Here is a 22,444-nt window from a genome sequence, read left to right as displayed (position 1 = left end):
TAACATCTGCAAAACCCATGTATGTGACAAATAAAATTGGATTATAATCTCAATATTTTGAGCAAAAAGTTTAATTGCATTTTTTGCCCATAATCGTGCAGCCCTAGTGTGTGTGTGTGTGTGTGTGTGACAGAGAGAGTGATTGTGTATAATAAAGATAAGTGGATCCAGATCAGATCTATGACTTATCTTCTCTGGTATTTATAGACTAGTGTATAATCCTCCTCTGTCTCTACTCACAGGTTGCGTCTGATTGCAGCACAGTCATACAATCTACTCTAGCCCAAATCACACTCCTCCAAGACTCACCACTGACTAACTAGAACACAAGAGCACATCGGCACCATCTGTTTGGGCAGGAAAATGTATTCAAATGTATTTGTTAATTTCAATATTAAGTTAAATGCATTTGGTTATCTAAATTAGCCCTCTAGAGCCTAACCGGGGGGGGTTCTACTAAGTTAACATGTGGAATTGTTTCATGATAGTCATAACATGGATCATTTAGCTATTTGATTTTTAGGGCCTTTTAAGGTTTAAAAATAAATATACAAAACATATTTGATTAAACAATTAATTTGGCAGTGGTCTAGGGCACTGCATCGCAGTGCTAGCTGTGCCACCAGAGACTCTGGGTTCGAGCCCAGGCTCTGTCGTAACCGGCCGCGACCGGGAGGTCCGTGGGGCGACGCACAATTGGCCTAGCGTCGTCCGACTTAGGGAGGGTTTGGCGGGCCGGGCGCAGTGCATGCTAACCAAGGTTGCCAGGTGCACGGTGTTTCCTCCGACACATTGGTGCGGCTGGCTTACGGGTTTGGATGCGAGCTGTGTTAAGAAGCAGTAGCGATGAGACAAGATAGTAGCTACTAACAATTGGATACCACGAAATTGGGGAGAAAAAGGGGTCAAAATTCAAAAAAAATATATATATATTACATTTTAAATTTGGCTTGTGGGGCTTGTGGGGCTTGTGGGGCTTGTGAGGCTTGTGAGGCTTGTGGGGCTTGTGGGGCTTGTGAGGCTTGTGGGGCTTGTGAGGCTTGTGGGGCTTGTGAGGCTTGTGGGGCTTGTGAGGCTTGTGAGGCTTGTGGGGCTTGTGGGGCTTGTGGGGCTTGTGAGGCTTGTGGGGCTTGTGAGGCTTGTGGGGCTTGTGAGGCTTGTGGGGCTTGTGAGGCTTGTGGGGCTTGTGAGGCTTGTGGGGCTTGTGGGGCTTGTGAGGCTTGTGGGGCTTGTGGGGCTTGTGAGGCTTGTGGGGCTTGTGGGGCTTGTGAGGCTTGTGGGGCTTGTGAGGCTTGTGGGGCTTGTGAGGCTTGTGGGGCTTGTGGGGCTTGTGGGGCTTGTGGGGGGGCTTGTGGGGCTTGTGGGCGTCCTGGAGAAAAACAACTGATGAACGTATTTGTGAGAGTCTCACCTTTCCACAGAGGGGTCATATCAGTGTGTAGCCCAAACTGTTCAGATGCTACAGACAGACGTTGGCAGATCGTCTGTACCGACTTCAGACGAGTCCCGTGAGGCTTGTGGGGTTCGTAGAACAAAACGGAGAACACCATCGAGAGGTCACAATAGTTTTGTATGAGTTAGAGGGGTCACAATAGTTTGTAGGTCAAACCGTTCAGATGCTACAGAAGACCGATATTTGGGATGTCTTATGGTCTGACAAACACCTCTCTAGCTCTGCCACCTTTCACCACAGATGTCTCATGGTCTGACAAACACCTCTCTAACTGTGCCACCTTTCACCACAGATGTCTTATGGTCTGACAAACACCTCTCTAGCTCTGCCACCTTTCACCACAGATGTCTCATGGTCTGACAAACACCTCTCTAGCTCTGCCACCTTTCACCACAGATGTCTTATGGTCTGACAAACACCTCTCTAGCTCTGCCACCTTTCACCACAGATGTCTCATGGTCTGACAAACACCTCTCTAGCTCTGCCACCTTTCACCACAGATGTCTCATGGTCTGACAAACATCTCTCTAGCTCTGCCACCTTTCGCCACAGATGCAGGAGGGCGACATCGGAGGATGCAGTGGATTGAGACGCAGCCCATTCAATAAACTAATACGTTTCATATCTTAAACTGACGGATGTTGTTGGGACTTCTTAGTATTATGCTAATTAGATGTCCATTGTTAAAAAGGAACAGACAATTGATAGATTGATGACTGGAACGAACTGCAAAAATCACTGAAGCTGGTGACTCATTTCTCCCTCACTAACTTTAAGCACCAGCTGTCAGAGCAGCTCATAGATCACTGCACCTGTACATAGCCCATCTGTAAATAGCCCATCAAACTACCTCATCCCCATACTGTTATTTATTTTGCTCCTTTGCACCCCAGTATCTCGTCTTGCACATTCATCTTCTGCACATCTATCACTCCAGTGTTTAATTGCTATCTGAAACTGGAAACACTCCCTCACTAGCTTTAAGCACCAACTGTCAGAGCAGCTCACAGATTACAGATTACTGCACCTGTACATAGCCCACCTATAATTTAGCCCAAACAACTACCTCTTTCCCTACTGTATTTATTTTATTTATTTATTTTGCTCCTTTGCACCCCATTATTTTTATTTCTACTTTGCACATTCTTCCACTGCAAATCTACCATTCCAGTGTTTTACTTGCTATATTGTATTTACTTTGCCACCATGGCCTTTTTTTGCCTTTACCTCCCTTATCTCACCTCATTTGCTCACATCGTATATTGACTTGTTTATACTGTATTATTGACTGTATGTTTGTTTTACTCCATGTGTAACTGTGTCATTGTATGTGTCGAACTGCTTTGCTTTATCTTGGCCAGGTCGCAATTGTAAATGAGAACTTGTTCTCAACTTGCCTACCTGGTTAAATAAAGGTGAAATAAAAAAATAAAATAAAAATATTGTAATTATTTCGCCACTATGGCCTATTTATTGCCTTGCCTTATCTTATTGCACACACTGTATATTACTTTTTTCTATTGTGTTATTGACTGTATGTTTGTTTATTCCATGTGTAACTCTGTGTTGTTGTTTGTGACGCACTGCTTTGCTTTGTCTTGGCCAGATCGCAGTTGTACAGTGCCTTGCGAAAGTATTCGGCCCCCTTGAACTTTGCGATCTTTTGCCACATTTCAGGCTTCAAACATAAAGATATAAAACTGTATTTTTTTGTGAAGAATCAACAACAAGTGGGACACAATCATGAAGTGGAACAACATTTATTGGATATTTCAAACATTTTTAACAAATCAAAAACTGAAAAATTGGGCGTGCAAAATTATTCAGCCCCTTTACTTTCAGTGCAGCAAACTCTCTCCAGAAGTTCAGTGAGGATCTCTGAATGATCCAATGTTGACCTAAATGACTAATGATGATAAATACAATCCACCTGTGTGTAATCAAGTCTCCGTATAAATGCACCTGCACTGTGATAGTCTCAGACGTCCGTTAAAAGCGCAGAGAGCATCATGAAGAACAAGGAACACACCAGGCAGGTCCGAGATACTGTTGTGAAGAAGTTTAAAGCCGGATTTGGATACAAAAAGATTTCCCAAGCTTTAAACATCCCAAGGAGCACTGTGCAAGCGATAATATTGAAATGGAAGGAGTATCAGACCACTGCAAATCTACCAAGACCTGGCCGTCCCTCTAAACTTTCAGCTCATACAAGGAGAAGACTGATCAGAGATGCAGCCAAGAGGCCCATGATCACTCTGGATGAACTGCAGAGATCTACAGCTGAGGTGGGAGACTCTGTCCATAGGACAACAATCAGTCGTATATTGCACAAATATGGCCTTTATGGAAGAGTGGCAAGAAGAAAGACATTTCTTAAAGATATCCATAAAAAGTGTTGTTTAAAGTTTGCCACAAGCCACCTGGGAGACACACCAAACATGTGGAAGAAGGTGCTCTGGTCAGATGAAACCAAAATTGAACTTTTTGGCAACAATGCAAAACGTTATGTTTGGCGTAAAAGCAACACAGCTCATCACCCTGACCACACCATCATCACTGTCAAACATGGTGGTGGCAGCATCATGGTTTGGGCCTGCTTTTCTTCAGCAGGGACAGGGAAGATGGTTAAAATTGATGGGAAGATGGATGGAGCCAAATACAGGACCATTCTGGAAGAAAACCTGATGGAGTCTGCAAAAGACCTGAGACTGGGACGGAGATTTGTCTTCCAACAAGACAATGATCCAAAACATAAAGCAAAATCTACAATGGAATGGTTAAAAAATAAACATATCCAGGTGTTAGAATGGCCAAGTCAAAGTCCAGACCTGAATCCAATCGAGAATCTGTGGAAAGAACTGAAAACTGCTGTTCACAAATGCTCTCCATCCAACCTCACTGAGCTCGAGCTGTTTTGCAAGGAGGAATGGGAAAAAATTTCAGTCTCTCGATGTGCAAAACTGATAGAGACATACCCCAAGCGACTTACAGCTGTAATCGCAGCAAAAGGTGGCGCTACAAAGTATTAACTTAAGGGGGCTGAATAATTTTGCACGCACAATTTTTCAGTTTTTGATTTGTTAAAAAAGTTTGAAATATCCAATAAATGTCGTTCCACTTCATGATTGTGTACCACTTGTTGTTGATTCTTCACAAAAAAATACAGTTTTATATCTTTATGTTTGAAGCCTGAAATGTGGCAAAAGGTCGCAAAGTTCAAGGGGGCCGAATACTTTCGCAAGGCATTGTAAATGAGAACTTGTTCTCAACTGGCCTACCTGGTTAAATAAAGGTGAAATAAATAAATCAAAAATGGTGGAAACTCCCTCTAGCCCCACATTACACCAATCAGATGACTGGAAATCCATGAAGGGAAGTGAGCCAGTCCATACTACATGGAAGAGAGGGACTTCTTCGCAACGCATCAAGTGTGTGAGAAATCGAATTAACCTTTGACCCCTCTCACCTGTGCATCCTCACGCAAGTCCGTGGCCTCCTTGAGAGGGGCGCTAGCGGGACGGAACGTATCATCCAGAGCTTTAATACCCGTGTTCCGTAGGGTCACGTACTCTCGCCCCCGCCGTACCCCTCTCCGCACAGACAGACCCCTCCTCTGGGCCTTGCCCCCCCCTCGCCGATTGGTCACGGCCACATGGACGAATAGGCTGGCGTGGGGCAAGGGGTCTCCCACCAGACCCAGCAGGGGCACGTTGCGGTAGCCCGGCTGAAGGCACTCGAAGGCCACGCTGTACTGGCCAATGAAGTCGTCTCCGATGTAGTCATCGTCCAATACCACGAAGCGGAGGAGCGCCAACTCCGGCATGTTCACCTGGGAAGGACAGACGGCAACCAATCATGAGCACAGGTGCAGCAACAGACACATTTCCAGGATTGTTACCCAATACTGTTGGATGGTGATGTCTCTTCATTCCCCCGGGCCACATCAAATTATCCATGACATCGACATTCAGTATATTTGTACATTCAATATCACACATAGGTACATATTCAGGTATGCACATGTACTCACGCTCACACATTATTAACCTGGGTGGCATCAGTACAAACAGTATTAATAAGACAAATGAAATACATTGGAATAAAACCACCATGAACATGGTGAGGAATATATTAACTAGAACACCCACTGGCAGTAGCAGGACTTATGGCTGTGTTAGTGTGGCTATACATATTCATTGTGAGAGGAGACACAGACAGCAGATCATTATGACGCATAAACATCCAATAAAACACACCCACACACAGAAACACACACACACAGAAACACACACACACACACGCACACAGAAACACACACACACACAGAAACACACACACACACACACACACACACACACACACACACACACACACACACACACACACACACACACACACACACACACACACACACACACACACACACACACACACACACACACACACACAAACACACACACACACACACACACACACACACACACACACACACAGAAACACACACACACACACACAGAAACACACACACACACACACAGAAACACACACACACACACACACACACACACACACACAGAAACACACACACACACACACACACACACACACACACAGAAACACACACACACAGAAACCCACACACACTTACTGGTCCGCCATTGGTTTCTGGGCTCTCAGTGTGATGAACGTGTTAACGACTACATGTCCTCTACCCAGACCTGCCTGCTAACACCTTCCATTCCTCCTTCCTGTATTACTGTTCGTCACATGGACTTAAATTGTATCAATTTGTTTTCCTCGGTCACCCATGCTATTTACATTTTTCAATAATAAATCATTAGATTTTTCCATTGTGTTAAATGATGGTGTATTGATTGATTTCCAAGTTTTCAGTGTACATTTTTCAAGATGAGAAGAGAATCGTCCAGACCATCTTGTATCTCACTGCACCCCCATATGCCTTGTCTTATATGCAGACAGACGAGTTAAAAGTAAGTTTACATTGTAATACTTCTGACAGACAACTTTCTATCTCCGCCCACAACTTTTGGACATCATAGCATTCCTTGTTGAGTCATTGTTAGTTTTACACTTAAGACATGACTCTGCGCTGTAGAATTTGTGAATTTTGTCTCGTGTTTAATCAATTCTATACATTCATTTATTGTGGATGAAGTGCACATTTTCGTTAACTGTAAGTTATATTCCAACATTTTCCTCCATCTTGTGCCAACATCAGTTCTTTTTAAGTTTTGGTTCCAATAGTTTACACAGCTCAGTCTGTGCTAGTGTAGATTTTAACGTTTTAGCATGGAGCTCCATCAATCTAATAGGGATGTACAGATGTAGGATCTTCATTTGATCACCCTGTTGCAGGATACATTTCCAGGACATTTATAAAAGTGTAGTGTATTTGAGGTTTAAAAGAGGCATGAAGAGGGGAGTCTAAACAGCATCCCCCTCTCTCTGTGTGTGTGTGTTCCCAGAGAGGACCCATGTGTCTCTGCCTCGTGAGTGTGTGTCTGTAGAGTCACGCCACATTACCTTCTAGTCGCCCACCAAGCCTTAGGTTACTGGCCACAGGGATAATGAGCTAAACAGAGCTTAACCACTGGCTTTGGTTTCTTTCTTAGTTGTTAAAGATTTTACAATACTTTGTAGTTCATGTTTTGTTTTTAGTCTTTGTTATTCTCATAACATAAGACCATTGTTCTTAACATATTGTTATTATCTGCAATACAACTAGATTAGCGTGCCACACCATTGGTCAATACTACCGTAGACCTACTCTCCAACTGTTCTCTCTCCATTCCCACATTTGACATCATGACGACATGGGTAGTGTTGTATAATCCCTGACCATCTGTCTTCATAACTAAATCTCCCACAAGGGCTCAGGGGAATCACAATGGCTCTGTCTGTCTGTCGCTATGGGAATGGAATGGCTCGGTCTGTCAGTCGCTATGGGAATGGAATGAAAGCTCTGTCTGTCTGTTGTTATGGGAATGGAATGAGAGCTCTGTCTGTCGCTATGGGAATGGAATGGCTCTGTCTGTCTGTCACTATGGGAATTGAATTGGCTCTGTCTGTCTGTCGCTATGGGAATGAATGAGAGCTCTGTCTGTCTGTTGCTATGAGAATGGAATGAGAGCTCCGTCTGTCTGTCGCTATGGGAATGGAATGAGAGCTCTGTCTGTCACTATGGGAATGGATTGGCTCGGTCTGTCTGTCGCTATGGGAATGGAATGAGAGCTCTGTCTGTCTGTCGCTATGGGAATGGAATGAGAGCTCTGTCTGTCTGTAACTATGGGAATGGAATTGGCTCTGTCTGTCTGTCGCTATGGGAATGGAATGTTTCTGCCTGTCTGTCGCTATGGGAATGGAATGAGAGCTCTGTCTGTCGCTATGGGAATGGAATGAGAGCTCTGTCTGTCGCTATGCGAATGGATTGGCTCTGTCTGTCTGTCGCTATGGGAATGGAATGAGAGCTCTGTCTGTCTGTCGCTATGGGAATGGAATGAGAGCTCTGTCTGTCTGTCGCAATGGGAATGGAATGGCTCTGTCTGTCTGTCCCTATGGGAATGGAATGAGAGCTCTGTTTGTTGCTATGGGATTGGAATGGCTCTGTCGGTCTGTCGCTAGGGAATGGAATGGCCCTGTCTGTCTGTCGCTATGGGAATGGAATGAGAGCTCTGTCTGTCGCTATGGGAAGGGAATGGCTCTGTCTGTCGCTATGGGAATAGAATGGTTCTGTCTGTTTGTTGCTATTAGAATGGAATGAGAGCTCTGTCTGTCTGTCGCTATGGGAATGGATTGAGAGCTCTGTCTGTCGCTATGGGAATGTATTGGCTCTGTCTGTCTGTCGCTATGGGAATGGAATGAGAGCTGTGTCTGTCTGTCACTATGGGAATGGAATGAGTCTGTCTGTCTGTTGCTATGGGAATGGAATTGGCTCTGTCTGTCGCTATGGGAATGGAATGTTTCTGTCTGTCGCTATGGGAATGGAATGGCTCTGTCTGTCGCTATGGGGAATAGAATGAGAGTTCTGTCTGTCTGTCGCTATGGGAATGGAATGGCTTTGTCGGTCTGTCGCTATGGGAATGGAATGGCTTTGTCGGTCTGTCGCTATGGGAATGGAATGAGAGCTCTGTGTATGTCGCTATGGGAATGGATTGAGAGCTGTCTGTCTGTCACTATGGGAATGGATTGAGAGCTGTCTGTTGCTATGGGAATGGCTCTGTCTGTCTGTTGCTATGGGAATGGAATGAGAGCTGTGTCTGTCGCTATGGGAATGGAATGAGAGCTCTGTCTGTCTGTCGCTACGGGAATGGAATGAGAGCTCTGAAGGGAATAGTCCATGTGATGGATGAATAGTGGAAAGGCTCTTTACAAATAAAACGTATTGTTGTATATCCTTATGAAATGGATGTTTGCGTTATGTGTTGTCATTATTATCAGGGACAAACACATAGTGTGTCCAGATTTAGCAGGCAAAACTGGTTGAAATGACTGTCAGTTTGTGTTCGTAATGACATCATTTCACTGTCCACTGGAACTGCATTAGATGTTAAAGTGTAAGAACACTCAGGTTGACCGTGCTCTTAGTCTGAGGATATGTTGGTGAAATCTCAGGTGTATGTGTTGTCTACATTACTGATCTCTCACCTGAAACTCAAAAGTCTCATCAAACAGTGGGTCATCCTGGTTCTGTGCTGCAGTCCTGGTCCGTTGCTCAGCGCAGTCCGCCGGTACCCCATGCAGCTCCAGAACCACGTAGGGATCTATAACCTCTCCTTTAGCCCCGGCACCCTGCGGCTTGGGCAGGCTGTGAGCGCTGATCACCTTCACCCTGAGGGTCTGAGGGGGAACGCCAGGCACACAGCCCTGGGTCACAGCACTGAAGTAGGACACCTCATCTCTCATGACCCCTGGCCGCAGCACGAAGCCACAGCCCCCGTTCTGGGTGAACCGGCCTCTGTGGAGGTCCAGCATGGCCCCGGGGGTCTGCTGGTTGAGGGCCACTAGCTGGACCCCGCCCTTCCAGTAGCCCTGGGGGTTGGGGTTGGAGGAGTCCAGGCGGACGGAGCTTGGCCGAACACGGCTCAGGGTGCGCTTGGTGAAGCTTACTAATTCCTCTGGGCTCTCACTGGCCAGCCGTCCCGCTTCTCCCTCCCCCAGGGAGCACAGTGTCCAATAGGGCGACTCAGGGGGAAAGGGCGTGCCCGGCGTGGAGGGGGTGCTGGGCGGGGAGTGCTGCTGTCCTTGTTTCCTTGTTTCTCGGTGGTTGTAGAAGCTACGGCTTCCAGTTCTAGCCACGCCCACAAGATCTGATAGCTCATGTCGGAGGCGGAGTCTCCTGGGCTGAGGGGGCGGGGGCACCACTAAAACCGCGCCCAGTTCCTCCTCCCCGGGTATGGTCATTTTCCGACCAGCCAAGGGCCCGCCTCCCCCTATCTCCTCGTCCTCCTCTGACACCTCTCCCTCAGACCCCTCCTCTTCGGGCGGTAGCTTCTTCCCCACCAGCAGCACTCGGCCCTTCAGCTGCTCTGGGGAGGGTAGGGTGGTGGCTCGCCCCCCCAGGCTGACCGGCAGGGCCTCAGGGGTGTAGAGACGTGTAGAGAACACTTTCCTCAGGTGCTGGGCCAAGGTACGCTGCTGGGAGGGAGAACAGCGCTGGCACAGGTAGAGCAGAAGTGGATAGGGCGAGGTCAGGAAGGCGTACTTATTGACCACCTCCAGGGCACTGCGGATGGTGACCGGGGCGTGGTGGTGATGATGGTGGTGGTGGTGGTGGTGGTGGGCATCAGGACCATAGTCCACCCCCAGGAGTGGCTCCCCCTCTGGGCCGTCTGTCACCCCCAGCTCTAGGCACCGACACCCGGCCTGGAGAGCCCTGGTCAGGCCCCCTAGATCAGCCCTCCCATGGACCTGGTCATCCAGGAGATAGGACCGATAGGAGGTACTGATGTAGTAGTGGGACAGGGGCAGGCTCATATCCTGACACACTGCCTGGTGCTCCACGTCAAACAGCTGGCACTCTGGGGACTGCAGGTAGCGGGAGAATCCATCCAGAGCCAGTAGACCTCTCTCTTTCCCAGGACCGGAGGGCTCGAAGCGTCGGACCAGTTCCAGACAGCCCTCGGCCGTGGCCAGAGACAGGCCTTGCTCCGTCTCCAGAAAGAGACGGAGGTCCTGGGCGTCCAGACACTCGCGGTCCTTGGAGAGTTGGACCAACAGGAAGTAGACGTCTGGGCGAGTGCATAGCTCACAGAAGGCCTCCTGGAACTCCTCGCGCGTCACGTGAGACGTCAGCTTCTCCTTGCTCCTCTGGATCTCCTTGAACCTCAGGCGCACCTGGAGGGGGTGGGGGGGATTTGGAGGGAAGGAGAGGGAAAAGGGAAGAAGGGATGAGACAGATGAAGGATGAATGATGAGAGAAAGAGGAAATGCAGAGAGATGAGAAGAGCAGGTTTAGAAAGGGCACTGAAATGTAAATATTCCACAGAGTGTAGGAATTATTGAGCTAAATTATAGGGTGCCCATTATTCTACAATTAAATTAACTTAATTTAATTTTGGTTTATTTCCTTACTAGAACAGATATGAAAGAAATCTACCTACCCTTCCATGCTACTAGCCCCCTGACTAGAGTCCCTGGCCTACCCTTCCATGCTACTAGCCCCCTGACTAGTGCCCCTGGGCTACCCTTCCATGCCAAATAGCCCACCCAATTTACCTACCTCATCCCCATACTGTTTTTATTTATTAACTTTTCTGCTCTTTTGCACACCAGTATCTCTACCTGTACATGACCATCTGATCATTTATCACTCCAGTGTTAATCTGCTAAATTGTAATTATTCGCCTACCTCCTCATGCCTTTTGCACACAATGTATATAGACTCTTTTTTTTCTACTGTGTTATTGACTTGTTTATTGTTTACTCCATGTGTAACTCTGTGTTGTCTGTTCACACTGCTATGCTTTATCTTGGCCAGGTCGCAGTTGTAAATGAGAACTTGTTCTCAACTAGCCTACCTGGTTAAATAAAGGTGTTCTCAACTAGCCTACCTGGTTAAATAAAGGAGTTCTCAACTAGCCTACCTGGTTAAATAAAGGTGTTCTCAACTAGCCTACCTGGTTAAATAAAGGTGTTCTCAACTAGCCTACCTGGTTAAATAAAGGAGTTCTCAACTAGCCTACCTGGTTAAATAAAGGTGTTCTCAACTAGCCTACCTGGTTAAATAAAGGTGAAATAAATAATATAATAATAAATGGTCTACAGGAGAGACTTGCACACACATGGGCATCTGTACTGATTTCACAGCGGGCTTCAAACCCAGTGCCTGAGCGTTGATTCAGACAGATTAGCTATGGAGCTGCAGTCCAGCATGAACACACACACACCTACATGCTCTCTCACACAAACACCTCTGATTGGCTGTATTTAGGCCTGTGTATCTCCAGCTGCTATCTGGTTTCCTACTGTTTATCCCAGAATATCTTCATCCTTGTCAAAATGTCCTGCGGCGTGATTCAGTTGACTATAATATTGCTCTGATGTTCTGTACTGTTAGGTCGTCAGCAGTCCTTGATATTTCCTGTCTGTATACATTATGAACACTGAGTATATCAAACAAGGACCGCAATGGAAATAAGCTGTTAATGTTTATTGTGTTATCCTTGATGATTTGTATGTGGAGGCGTCACCAGCTGGAGGACTATTATGAATGGATTTTACAAATAAATTACAAATAAATTAAATCAATCAATCAACATTAAGAACACCCTCCTAATATTGAGTTGTACCCTCTTTTGCCCTCAGAATATCCTCTAATTCGTCGGACTATGGATTCTACAAGGTGTTAGAAAGCGTTCCACAGGGATGCTGGCCCATGTTGACTCTACAAGGTGTTGAAAGTGTTCCACAGGGATGCTGGCCCCATGTTGACTCTACAAGGTGTAGAAAGTGTTCCACAGGGATGCTGGCCCATGTTGACTCTACAAGGTGTTGAAAGCATTCCACAGGGATGCTGGCCCATGTTGACTCTACAAGGTGTTGAAAGCGTTCCACAGGGATGCTGGCCCATGTTGACTCTACAAGGTGTTGAAAGCGTTCCACAGGGATGCTGGCCCATGTTGACTCTACAAGGTGTTGAAAGCGTTCCACAGGGATGCTGGCCCATGTTGACTCTACAAGGTGTTGAAAGTGTTCCACAGGGATGCTGGCCCATGTTGACTCTACAAGGTGTTGAAAGCGTTCCACAGGGATGCTGGCCCATGTTGACTCTACAAGGTGTTGAAAGTGTTCCACAGGGATGCTGGTCCATGTTGACTCTACAAGGTGTTGAAAGCGTTCCACAGGGATGCTGGCCCATGTTGACTCTACAAGGTGTTGAAAGCGTTCCACAGGGATGCTGGCCCATGTTGACTCTCAAGGTGTTGAAAGCGTTCCACAGGGATGCTGGCCCATGTTGACTCCCAATGCTTCCCAGTTGTGTCAAGTTGGCTGGTTGTCCTTTGGGTGGTGGACCATTCTTCATACACACAGGAAACTGTTGAGCGTGAAAAACCCAGCAGCATTGCAGTTCATGACACAAACCTGTACGCCTGGCACTTACTACCATACCCTGCTCAAAGGCACTTAAATTGTTTGTGTGGTTCATTCACCCTCTGAATGGCACACATACACAATCCATGTTTCAATTGTCTCAAGGCTAAAAAAATCCTTCTTTAACTTGTCTCCTCCCCTTCATCTACATTGATTAAAGTGGATGTAACAAGTGACCTATAAATAAGGAATCATAGCTTTCACCTGGATTCACCTGGTCTGTCTATGTCATGGAAAGAGCAGGTGTTCTTAATGTTTTTTCCCCTACTCAGTATGTATATATACAATTGAATTCTGAAGTTTACATATGCTTAGGTTGGAGTCTTTAAAACTCGTTTTTCAACCACTCCACAAATGTATTGTTAACAAACTATAGTTTTATCAAGTCGGTTAGGACATCTACTTTGAGCATGACACAAGTCATTTTTCCAACAATTGTTTACAGACAGATTATGACATTTAAAATTCACTGTATCACAATTCCAGTGGGTCAGAAGTTCACATACACTAAGTTGACTGTGCCTTTCAACAGCTTGGAAAATACCAGAAAATTATGTCATGGCTTTAGAAGCTTCTGATAGGCTAATTGACATTATTTGAGTCAATTGGAGGTGTAACTGTGGCTGTATTTCAAGGTCTACCTTCAAACTCAGTGCCTCTTTGTTTGACATCATGGGAAAATTAAAAGAAATCAGCCAAGACCTCAGAAAACAAATTGTAGACCTCCACAAGTCTGGCTCATCCTTGGGAGCAAGATCCAAATGCCTGAAGGTACCACGTTCATCTGTACAAACAATAGTACACAAGTATAATCAACATGGGACCACGCAGCCGTCATACAGCTCAGGAAGAAGACACGTTCTGTCTTCTAGTGATGAATATACTTTGGTGTGAAAAGTGCAAATCAATAACGGAACAACAGCAAAGGACCTTTTGAAGATGCTGGAGGAAATAGGTACAAAAGTATCTATATCCACAGTAAAACGAGTCCTGTATCGACACAACCTGAAAGGCCGCTCAGCAAGGAAGAAGCCACTGCTCCAAAACCGCCATAACAAAAAGCCAGACTACGGTTTGCAACTGCACGTGGGGACAATCTTTGTACTTTTTGGAGAAATGTCCTCTGGTCTGATTAAACAAAAATAGAACTGTTTGGCCATAATGACCATCGTTATGTTTGGAGGAAAAAGGGTGAGGATTGCAAGCTGAAGAACACCATCCCAACCGTGAAGCACGGGGGTGGCAGCATCATGTTGTGGGGGTGCTATGCTGCAGGAGGGATTGGTACACTTCACAAAATAGATGGCATCATGAGGAGGTAAAATTATATATATTATATTGAATATATTGAAGCAACATCTCAAGACATCAGTCATGAAGTTAAAGCTTGGTCGCAAATGGGTCTTCCAAATGGACAATGACCCCAAGCATACTTCCAAAGTTGTGGCAAAATGGCTTAAGGACAACACATTCAAAGTATTGGAGTGGCCATCACAAAGCCCTGACCTCAATTCTACAGAAAGGAGGCCTACAAACATGACTCAGTTACACCAGCTCTGTCAGGAGGAATGGGCCAAAATTCACCCAGCTTATTGTGGGAAGCTTGTGGAAGGCTACCTGAAACGATTGACCCAAGTTAAACTATTTAAATAATTTAAAGTCAATTCTACCAAATACTAATTGAGGGTATGTAAACTTCTGACCCACTGAGAATGTGATGAAAGAAATAAAAGCTGAAATAAATCATTCGCTCTACTATCATTCTTATATTTCACATTCTTAAAATAAAGTGGTGATCCTAACTGACCTAAAACAGGGAATTTTTACTAGGATTAAATGTCAGGAATTGTGAAAAACTGAGTTTAAATGTATTTGCCTACGTGTATGTATGTAAACTTCCGATTTCAACTGTATGTATGTCGCGCGCGCACACACACACACACACACACACACACACACACACACACACACACAAAAGTTTGGGGACACTTAGAAATTTCCTTGTTTTCCATGAAAACATACATGAAATGAGTTCAAGACATGAAATAGTCAAGACGTAGTCAAGACGTAGTCAAGGTAGTCAAGACGTTGACAAGGTTATAAATAATGATTTTTAATTGAAATAATAATTGTGTCCTTCAAACTCCGCTTTTGTTCATTTGCAGCAATTGCAGCCTTGTAGAATTTGGCATTCTAGTTGTCAATTTGTTGTGGTAATCTGAAGGGATTTCACCCCATGCTTCCAGAAGCACCTCCCACAAATTGGATTGGCTTGATGGGCACTTCTTATGTACCATATGGTTAAGCTGCTCCCACAACAGCTCAGTAGGGTTGAGATCCGGTGACTGTGCTGGCCACTCCCATTATAGACAGAATACCAGCTGACTGCTTCTTCCCTCAATAGTTATTACCTAGTTTAGAGCTGTGCTTTGGGTCATTGTACTGTTGTAGGAGGAAATTGGCTCCAATTAAGCGCCATCCACAGGGTATGGCATGACGTTGAAAAATTGAGTGATAGCCTTCCTACTTCAAGATCCCTTTTACACTGTACAAGTCTCCCACTTTACCACCACCAAGCACCCCCAGACCATCACATTGCCTCCACCATGCTTGACAGTTGGCGTCAAGCAGTCCTCCAGCATCTTTTACATTTTCCGCGTCTCACGAATGTTCTTCTTTGTGAGCCGAACACCTCAAACTTAGATTCGTCTGTCTATAACACTTTTTTCCAATCTTCCTCTGTCCAGTGTCTGGGATCTAAATCTTTTATTTTTATTGGCCAGTCTGAGATCTGGCTTTTTCTTTGCAACTTTACCTAAAAGGCCAGCATCCCGGAGTCACCTCTTCACTGTTGACGTTGAGACTGGTGTTTTGCGGGTACTATTTAATGAAGCTGCCAGTTGAGGACTTGTGAGGCATCTAGACTAGACACTCTAATGTACTTGTCCTCTTGCTCAGTTGTGCACCGGGGCCTCCCACTCCTCTTTCTATTCTGGTTAGGGACAGTTTGCGCTGTTCTGTGAAGGGAGTATTAGACAATGTTGTACGAGATCTTCAGTTTCTTGGCAATTTCTCACATGGAATAACCTTCATTTCTCAGAACAAGAATAGACTGACGAGTTTCAGAAGAAAGTTCTTTGTTTCTGGACATTTTGAGCCTTTAATCGAACCCACTAATGCCGATGCTCTAGATAATCAACTAGTCTAAAGAAGGACAGTTTTATTGCTTCTTTAATCAGTACAACAGTTTTCAGCTGTATTAACACAACTGCAAAAGGGTTTTCTAATGATCAATTATCCTTTTTGAAATGATAAACTTGGATTAGCTAACACAACGTCCCATTGGAACACAGGAGTGATGGTTGCTGATAATGGGCCTCTGTACGCCTATATAGATATTCCATTTTATTTTTTTTAATCAGCCGTTTCCAGCTACAATAGTAATTTACAACATTAACAATGTCTACACTGTATTTCTGATCAATTTCACGTTATTAGAAATGGACACATTTTTTTGCTTTTCTTTCAAAAACAAGACAATTTCTAAGTGACCCCAAACTTCTGAACGATAGTGTATACAGTACCAGTCAAACGTTTGGACACATCTACTCATTCAACGGTTTTTATTTATTTTTACTATTTTCCACATTTTCGTTTCTCTTTGCTTATTTGAGCTGTTCTTGCCATAATATGGACTTGGTCTTTTACCAAATAGGGCTATCTTCTGTATACTACCCCTACCTTATCACAACACACTGATTGGCTCAAACACATGAAGAAGGAAAGAAATTCCACAAATTAACTTTTAACAAGGCACACCTGTTAATTGAAATACATTCCAGGTGACCAACTCATGAAGCTGGTTCAGAGAAGGCCAAGAGCGTGGAAAGCTATCATCAATGCAAAGATTGGCTACTTTGAAGAATCTCAAATATAAAATATATTAACATAGCATGGGTCATTTTTATGGTTACTACATGATTCCATATGAGTTATTTCATAGTTTTGATATCTTCACTATTATTCTACAATATAGAAAATAGTCAAAAATAAGAACAACCCTGGAATCAGAAGGTGTGTCCAAACCTTTGACTGGTACTGTATCTGTATGTGTATATTATATGCAGACTCAATCTGTACACCCACCATGCTACTAAGTATAAGTAAAGCTTACATAACTAGGTTGGATATCCACCTAGAGCATGTTCCATATTTACATTAGATATCCAGCTATGAAGACAATAATTTTTATAATTCAAGCTGTTATAGTAACTATTGCGATCATAAGTATCACGGACAATTTAATAAAAGAAACCGGGCCACAATTGATTGAATTGATAACGGAATTGACCTCAACAACTCTAATAATCTTTAAACCTTTTCTACTCTGTCTAGTTTTACTCCAGTCTACCATTAACATATATACAGTATTAGTCTTTCTTCTAAGTCTACCCCAGTCCTCTTATTTAAGTTTCCTTGATGCCGGGACAGATGGTAAGACCGCTATGAAGACAATCCCCCCTCTAGTTTAACTGTAGTCCCGTCCCCTCACACAGACACACACCTTAGCTTCCTTGATCCCAGGATACAGCTTGCAGATGGTTGCCACGGCCGTATCCTCTGAGACGACCCCGTATCCATCTTCATCCACCTCTGCAAACTCTGCGGCCAGCCAATCCCTCCTCATCTTACTGCCGAGGCTACCCTCCCCTATGATGCTCCCCTCTCCCAGACCTCCTCCGCCACCTGCCCCCCCCCCATGCCCGATGACAGAGGGGTGGGACACAAGGTAGCGCAGCCCCGTTACCCAGATGTTGGCCACGTCAGGGGAGAGAGCCACCAGGTCCAGAGACTAGGAAATACAAATCACACTAAATTAAACACATTTTTCCCCCCAGTAAAACAAGTCAAAAGTAAATCACCTTTACCACATCTTGTTACGTTACAGCCTTATTCTAAAGTTGATTACATCGTTTTCCCCCCATCATCAATCTACACACAATGCCCCATAATGAAAAAGCAAAAACTGGTTTTTAAATCAAATTGTATTTCTCACATGCGTCAAATACAACAGTGAAATGCTTGCTTACGAGCCCCTAGCCAACAGTGCAGTTTAAATAAATACAGATAAGAATAAGAGATAAAAGTAACAAGTAATTAAAGAGCAGCAGTAAAAAAAACTATATATACGGGGGGGATGCCGGTACAGAGTCAATGTGTGGCGGCACCGGTTAGTTGAGGTAGTATGTACATGTAGGTAGAGTTATTAAAGTGACTATGCATAGATGACAACAGAGAGTGGCAGTGGTGTGGAGAGGAGAGGGGGGGATTGGGGGGCAATGCGAATAGTCTGGGTAGCCATTTGACTAGATGTTCAGGAGTCTTATGGTTTGGGGTAGAAGCTGTTCAGAAGCCTCTTGGACCTAGACTTGGCGCTCCAGTACCACGTGCCGTGCGGTAGCAGAGAGAACAGTCTGACTAGGGTGGCTGGAGTCTGACAATTTGGTATAGAGGTCCTGGATGGCAGGAAGCTTGGCCCCAGTGATGTACTGGGCCAGTCGCCCAGTGAATGTTGACCTGTCTAAAGGTCTTACTCACATCGGCTGTGGAGAGCATGATCACACAGTCTCCCGGTACAGCTGGTGCTCTCATGCATGTTTCAGTGTAAGTATTCAGACACTTTACTCAGGACTTTGTTGAAGCACCTTTGGCAGCGATTGTACCCTCAAGTCTTCTTGGGTATGATGCTACAAGCTTGGGACACCTGTATTTGGGGAGTTTCTCCCATTCTTCTCTGCAGATCCTCTCAAGTTCTGCCAGGTTGGATGTGCAGTATTTACTGAGGAGTGGCTTCCGTCTGGCCATAAAGGCCTGCTGCAGAGATGGTTGTCTTTCTGGAAGGTTCTCCCATCTCCACAGGGGAACTTTGTCAGAGTGACCATCGGGTTCTTGGTCAACTCCCTTCCAAACTTCTTCCATTTAAGAATGATGGAGGCAACCGTTTTCTTGGGGACCTTCAATGCTGCAAAAATGTTTTGGTACCCTTCCCCAGATCTGTGCCTCGACACAATCTTGTCTCTACGGACAATTCTTTCGACCTCATGGCTTGGTTTTTGCTCTGACATGCTCCATCAACTGTGGGACCTTATATAGACAAGTGTGTGGCTTTCCAAATCATGTCCAATCAATTTAATTTACCTTAGGTGGACTCAAATCAAGTTGTAGAAACATCTCAAGGATGATCAATGGAAACAGGATGCACCTGAGCTCAACTTCGAGTCTCATAGCAAAGATTCTGAATACTTATGTAAATAAGTTCTGTTTATTATTTTTAATACATTTGAAAAATATTCTACAAACCTGTTTTCACTTTGTCATCATGTGGTATTGTGTGTAGATTGATGAGATAAAAGAATAATTTAAAAAATCAATTTTAGAATAAGGCTGTAACGTAACAAAATGTGAAAAAGGGGTCTAAAAATGTGGGAAAAGGGGTCTGAATACTTTCTGAATGCACTGTGTTTGCCTTTGCCTGAGTGCCAGTCTGTTTCTGCTCCATTGCCAACTCCTTGGCATGACAATTCCAAAAGAAGTTGGCAAGGCAGCCTAAACTGAACTGGCTACCTCTTACCTGGTAGTCATCCCCGTGGATGATAGAGAAGGCTGCCTCTTACCTGGTAGTCATCCCCGTGGATGATAGAGAACGCTGCCTCTTACCTGGTAGTCATCCCCATGGATGATAGAGAAGTCTGCCTCTTACCTGGTAGTCATCCCCGTGGATGATAGAGAAGGCTGCCTCTTACCTGGTAGTCATCCCCATGGATGATAGAGAAGTCTGCCTCTTACCTGGTAGTCATCCCCGTGGATGATAGAGAAGGCTGCCTCTTACCTGGTAGTCATCCCCGTGGATGATAGAGAAGGCTGCCTCTTACCTGGTAGTCATCCCCGTGGATGATAGAGAAGGCTGCCTCTTACCTGGTAGTCATCCCCATGGATGATAGAGAAGGCTGCCTCCTCAGCCAGATGTTCTGCAGCAGGTCCGTTATGCAGGAAGGTCTCAGTGCTCTTCCCCGTCCTAACCTCCCTGATAGTGGCCATGTCCAGGCGGGCGCGCTCCCCGTCCTTCTTAGAGGGCTCCCAGCGCAGGCAGCTGAGGTCCTGGTCCAGGGTGTAGAAACGACTGTAGACCCGGGAGTTGGGACGCACCTTCTTCAGCTCACAGCCCCCCTGCATGAAGGCCAGGCAGTCAGCAGCGCTGCTCACCTGGAGGAGACGGAAGAGGAAGGCCTTTATGAAATGCTTATATACTGCTTATGAAGGTGTTATGAAGGTGTTATGAAGGTGTTATGAAATCCTTATTTAGGTACCCTTCAAATAAAGTGTTACCCCTTTCATTTTTATTTACAGACAGAGATCTAAAACTGCTTCATTTTAAAAAAAAGAGAGAAACTAAAAACAAACCTTCTTCTCTGAGGGGATGCTACTGAAGGACACCGTTTTCTTGCGCCCGCCAGCCACCTTGTGCACTGAAGGATCCTGGGTAAAAACACAGAGAAGAGCAGAGCGTGAGACAGGCAGACAAGTGTACTTATGATTTCTGCAGGTTATGTTTAGAATCTACTAAACAAACATTACAGGCAGGTATATCACAGCAGCTGTTAAATAAAGGTGAAAAAAAAGGTGAAAAAGGTGAGATTTTTTAAATATTTTTTTAAAGGAGTAGAGGATTATGCGGATGTGGGGTGTGGAGCATAAATCATTTGTACCTATTGAGGTAGCTATGAAAGCCATCACTATTAAATCCTAGATACCATTGCCTACCGTTGTGCCCTTGAGCAAGGCACTTAACGCCCCACAACAGTGTGGCAGCCTCCCGCACCTCTCCAAAACCATTGTCTTTCAGAGGAGTTGGGATAAAAGCGGAAGTCAAATTTCAGTTGGACCTTGTGTAATTGTGCAATAAGCTCATACGAAAGTGGCTCACCTTAAGTGTAAAACTAACATTATACACTGGGTGGTTCGTGCCCTGAATTCTGATTGGCTGACAGCCATAATATATCAGACCATATATCACAGGTATGACAAAACATGTATTTTTACTGCTCTAATTATGTTGGTAACCAGTTTATAATAGCAATAAGGCATATCGGGGGTATGTGGTATATGGCCAATATACCACAGCTAAGGGCTGTGTCCAAGCACTCCACGTTGTGTTGTGAGTAAGAACATCCCTTAGCCGTGGTATATTGGCCATATACCACACCCCCTCGGGCCTTATTGCTTAAATGACTCAATAATCCCTGCCTTCTGGGGATGCTATAAAGTCCAAAAGTTATGGACGGAGTTAGAAAGTTGTCTGTCAGAAGTATTACAATGTAAATGTACTTCTAACACGTCTGTCTGCATATTCCAAGACAAGACATATGAGGTGCAGTGAGATACAAGTTGGGTTGGACCATACTTTTCTCCTCAATCATCTTGAAAAAACATATACTTTAAAACTGGAAGTGAACCAATCCTCCATCGTTAACACAATGGAAAGGTCAAATGCTTTATTATCTAAATGTTAAAAGTGTGTGGGCGACGGAGAGAAACTAAATGGTGCAGTTTCTGGCCATGTGACAGAGTGATACGGGCGCTGGAGATGCTTTTTTTTTTGTTACAAAAATAAATATATTTTGTTTATTTGACCTTTATTTAAGGAGGCAAGTCAGTTATTATGAACAAATTCTTATTTACAATGACAGCCTCCCCCGGCCAAACCTGGATGACGCTGGGACAAATGTGCACTGCCTTATGGGACTCCCGATCACGCCCGGATGTGATACAGCCTGGATTTGAACCTCTTGCACTGAGATGCAGTGTTACAGACCGCTGTGCCACTCAGGAGCCTGATAAAGAACCAATAGATGAATAAATATTGATAGGAGTGGGGGAAAAGGTGCTTGTGTATTGGTAAGCACACCAAATGGCAGTAACGATAAGCACTCAAATAAAGATGGCACTTCTAACAGCCTGTCACACCATAGCCTGCTGAATTTGCAAGATAACTTTTCTAATTTCGGCACAAATGAACATTTGGCACTAACTCAAATCAAATCAAATATTATTTGTCAAATACACATGGTTAGCAGATGTTAATGCGATTGTAGCGAAATGCTTGTGCTTCTAGTTCCGACAATGCAGTAATAACCAACAAGTAATCTAACTAACAATTCCAAAACTACTGTCTTATACACAGTGTAAGGGGATAAAGAATATGTACATAAGGATATATGAATGAGTGATGGTACAGAGCAGCATAGGCAAGATACAGTAGATGGTATCGAGTACAGTATATACATATGAGATGAGTATGTAAACAAAGTGGCATAGTTAAAG

General features: G+C 44.6%; 1 protein-coding gene across 1 annotated transcript in view; it reads right to left on the bottom strand.

Moving 5' to 3' along the window:
* LOC112224870 (inactive phospholipase C-like protein 1) overlaps window positions 1-22,444 on the bottom strand; it is a 131,012-nt gene that overhangs the window by 5,948 nt on the left and 102,620 nt on the right. Inside the window, exons 2-6 of the mRNA XM_042306619.1 lie at window positions 20,525-20,599; window positions 20,039-20,326; window positions 17,628-17,915; window positions 9,119-10,807; window positions 4,920-5,282 (exon numbers count right to left, since the gene is read on the bottom strand). Of these exons, the coding sequence (XP_042162553.1) occupies window positions 4,920-5,282; window positions 9,119-10,807; window positions 17,628-17,915; window positions 20,039-20,326; window positions 20,525-20,599 (2,703 nt within the window). The remainder of the gene's footprint in view (window positions 1-4,919; window positions 5,283-9,118; window positions 10,808-17,627; window positions 17,916-20,038; window positions 20,327-20,524; window positions 20,600-22,444) is intronic.

The sequence above is a fragment of the Oncorhynchus tshawytscha genome, linkage group LG26, assembly GCF_018296145.1.
Source record: "Oncorhynchus tshawytscha isolate Ot180627B linkage group LG26, Otsh_v2.0, whole genome shotgun sequence".
NCBI classification, from domain to species: domain Eukaryota; kingdom Metazoa; phylum Chordata; class Actinopteri; order Salmoniformes; family Salmonidae; genus Oncorhynchus; species Oncorhynchus tshawytscha.
The sequence above is the reverse complement of the archived record's forward strand: the minus strand, read 5'-3'. Positions and strand labels throughout refer to the sequence as shown.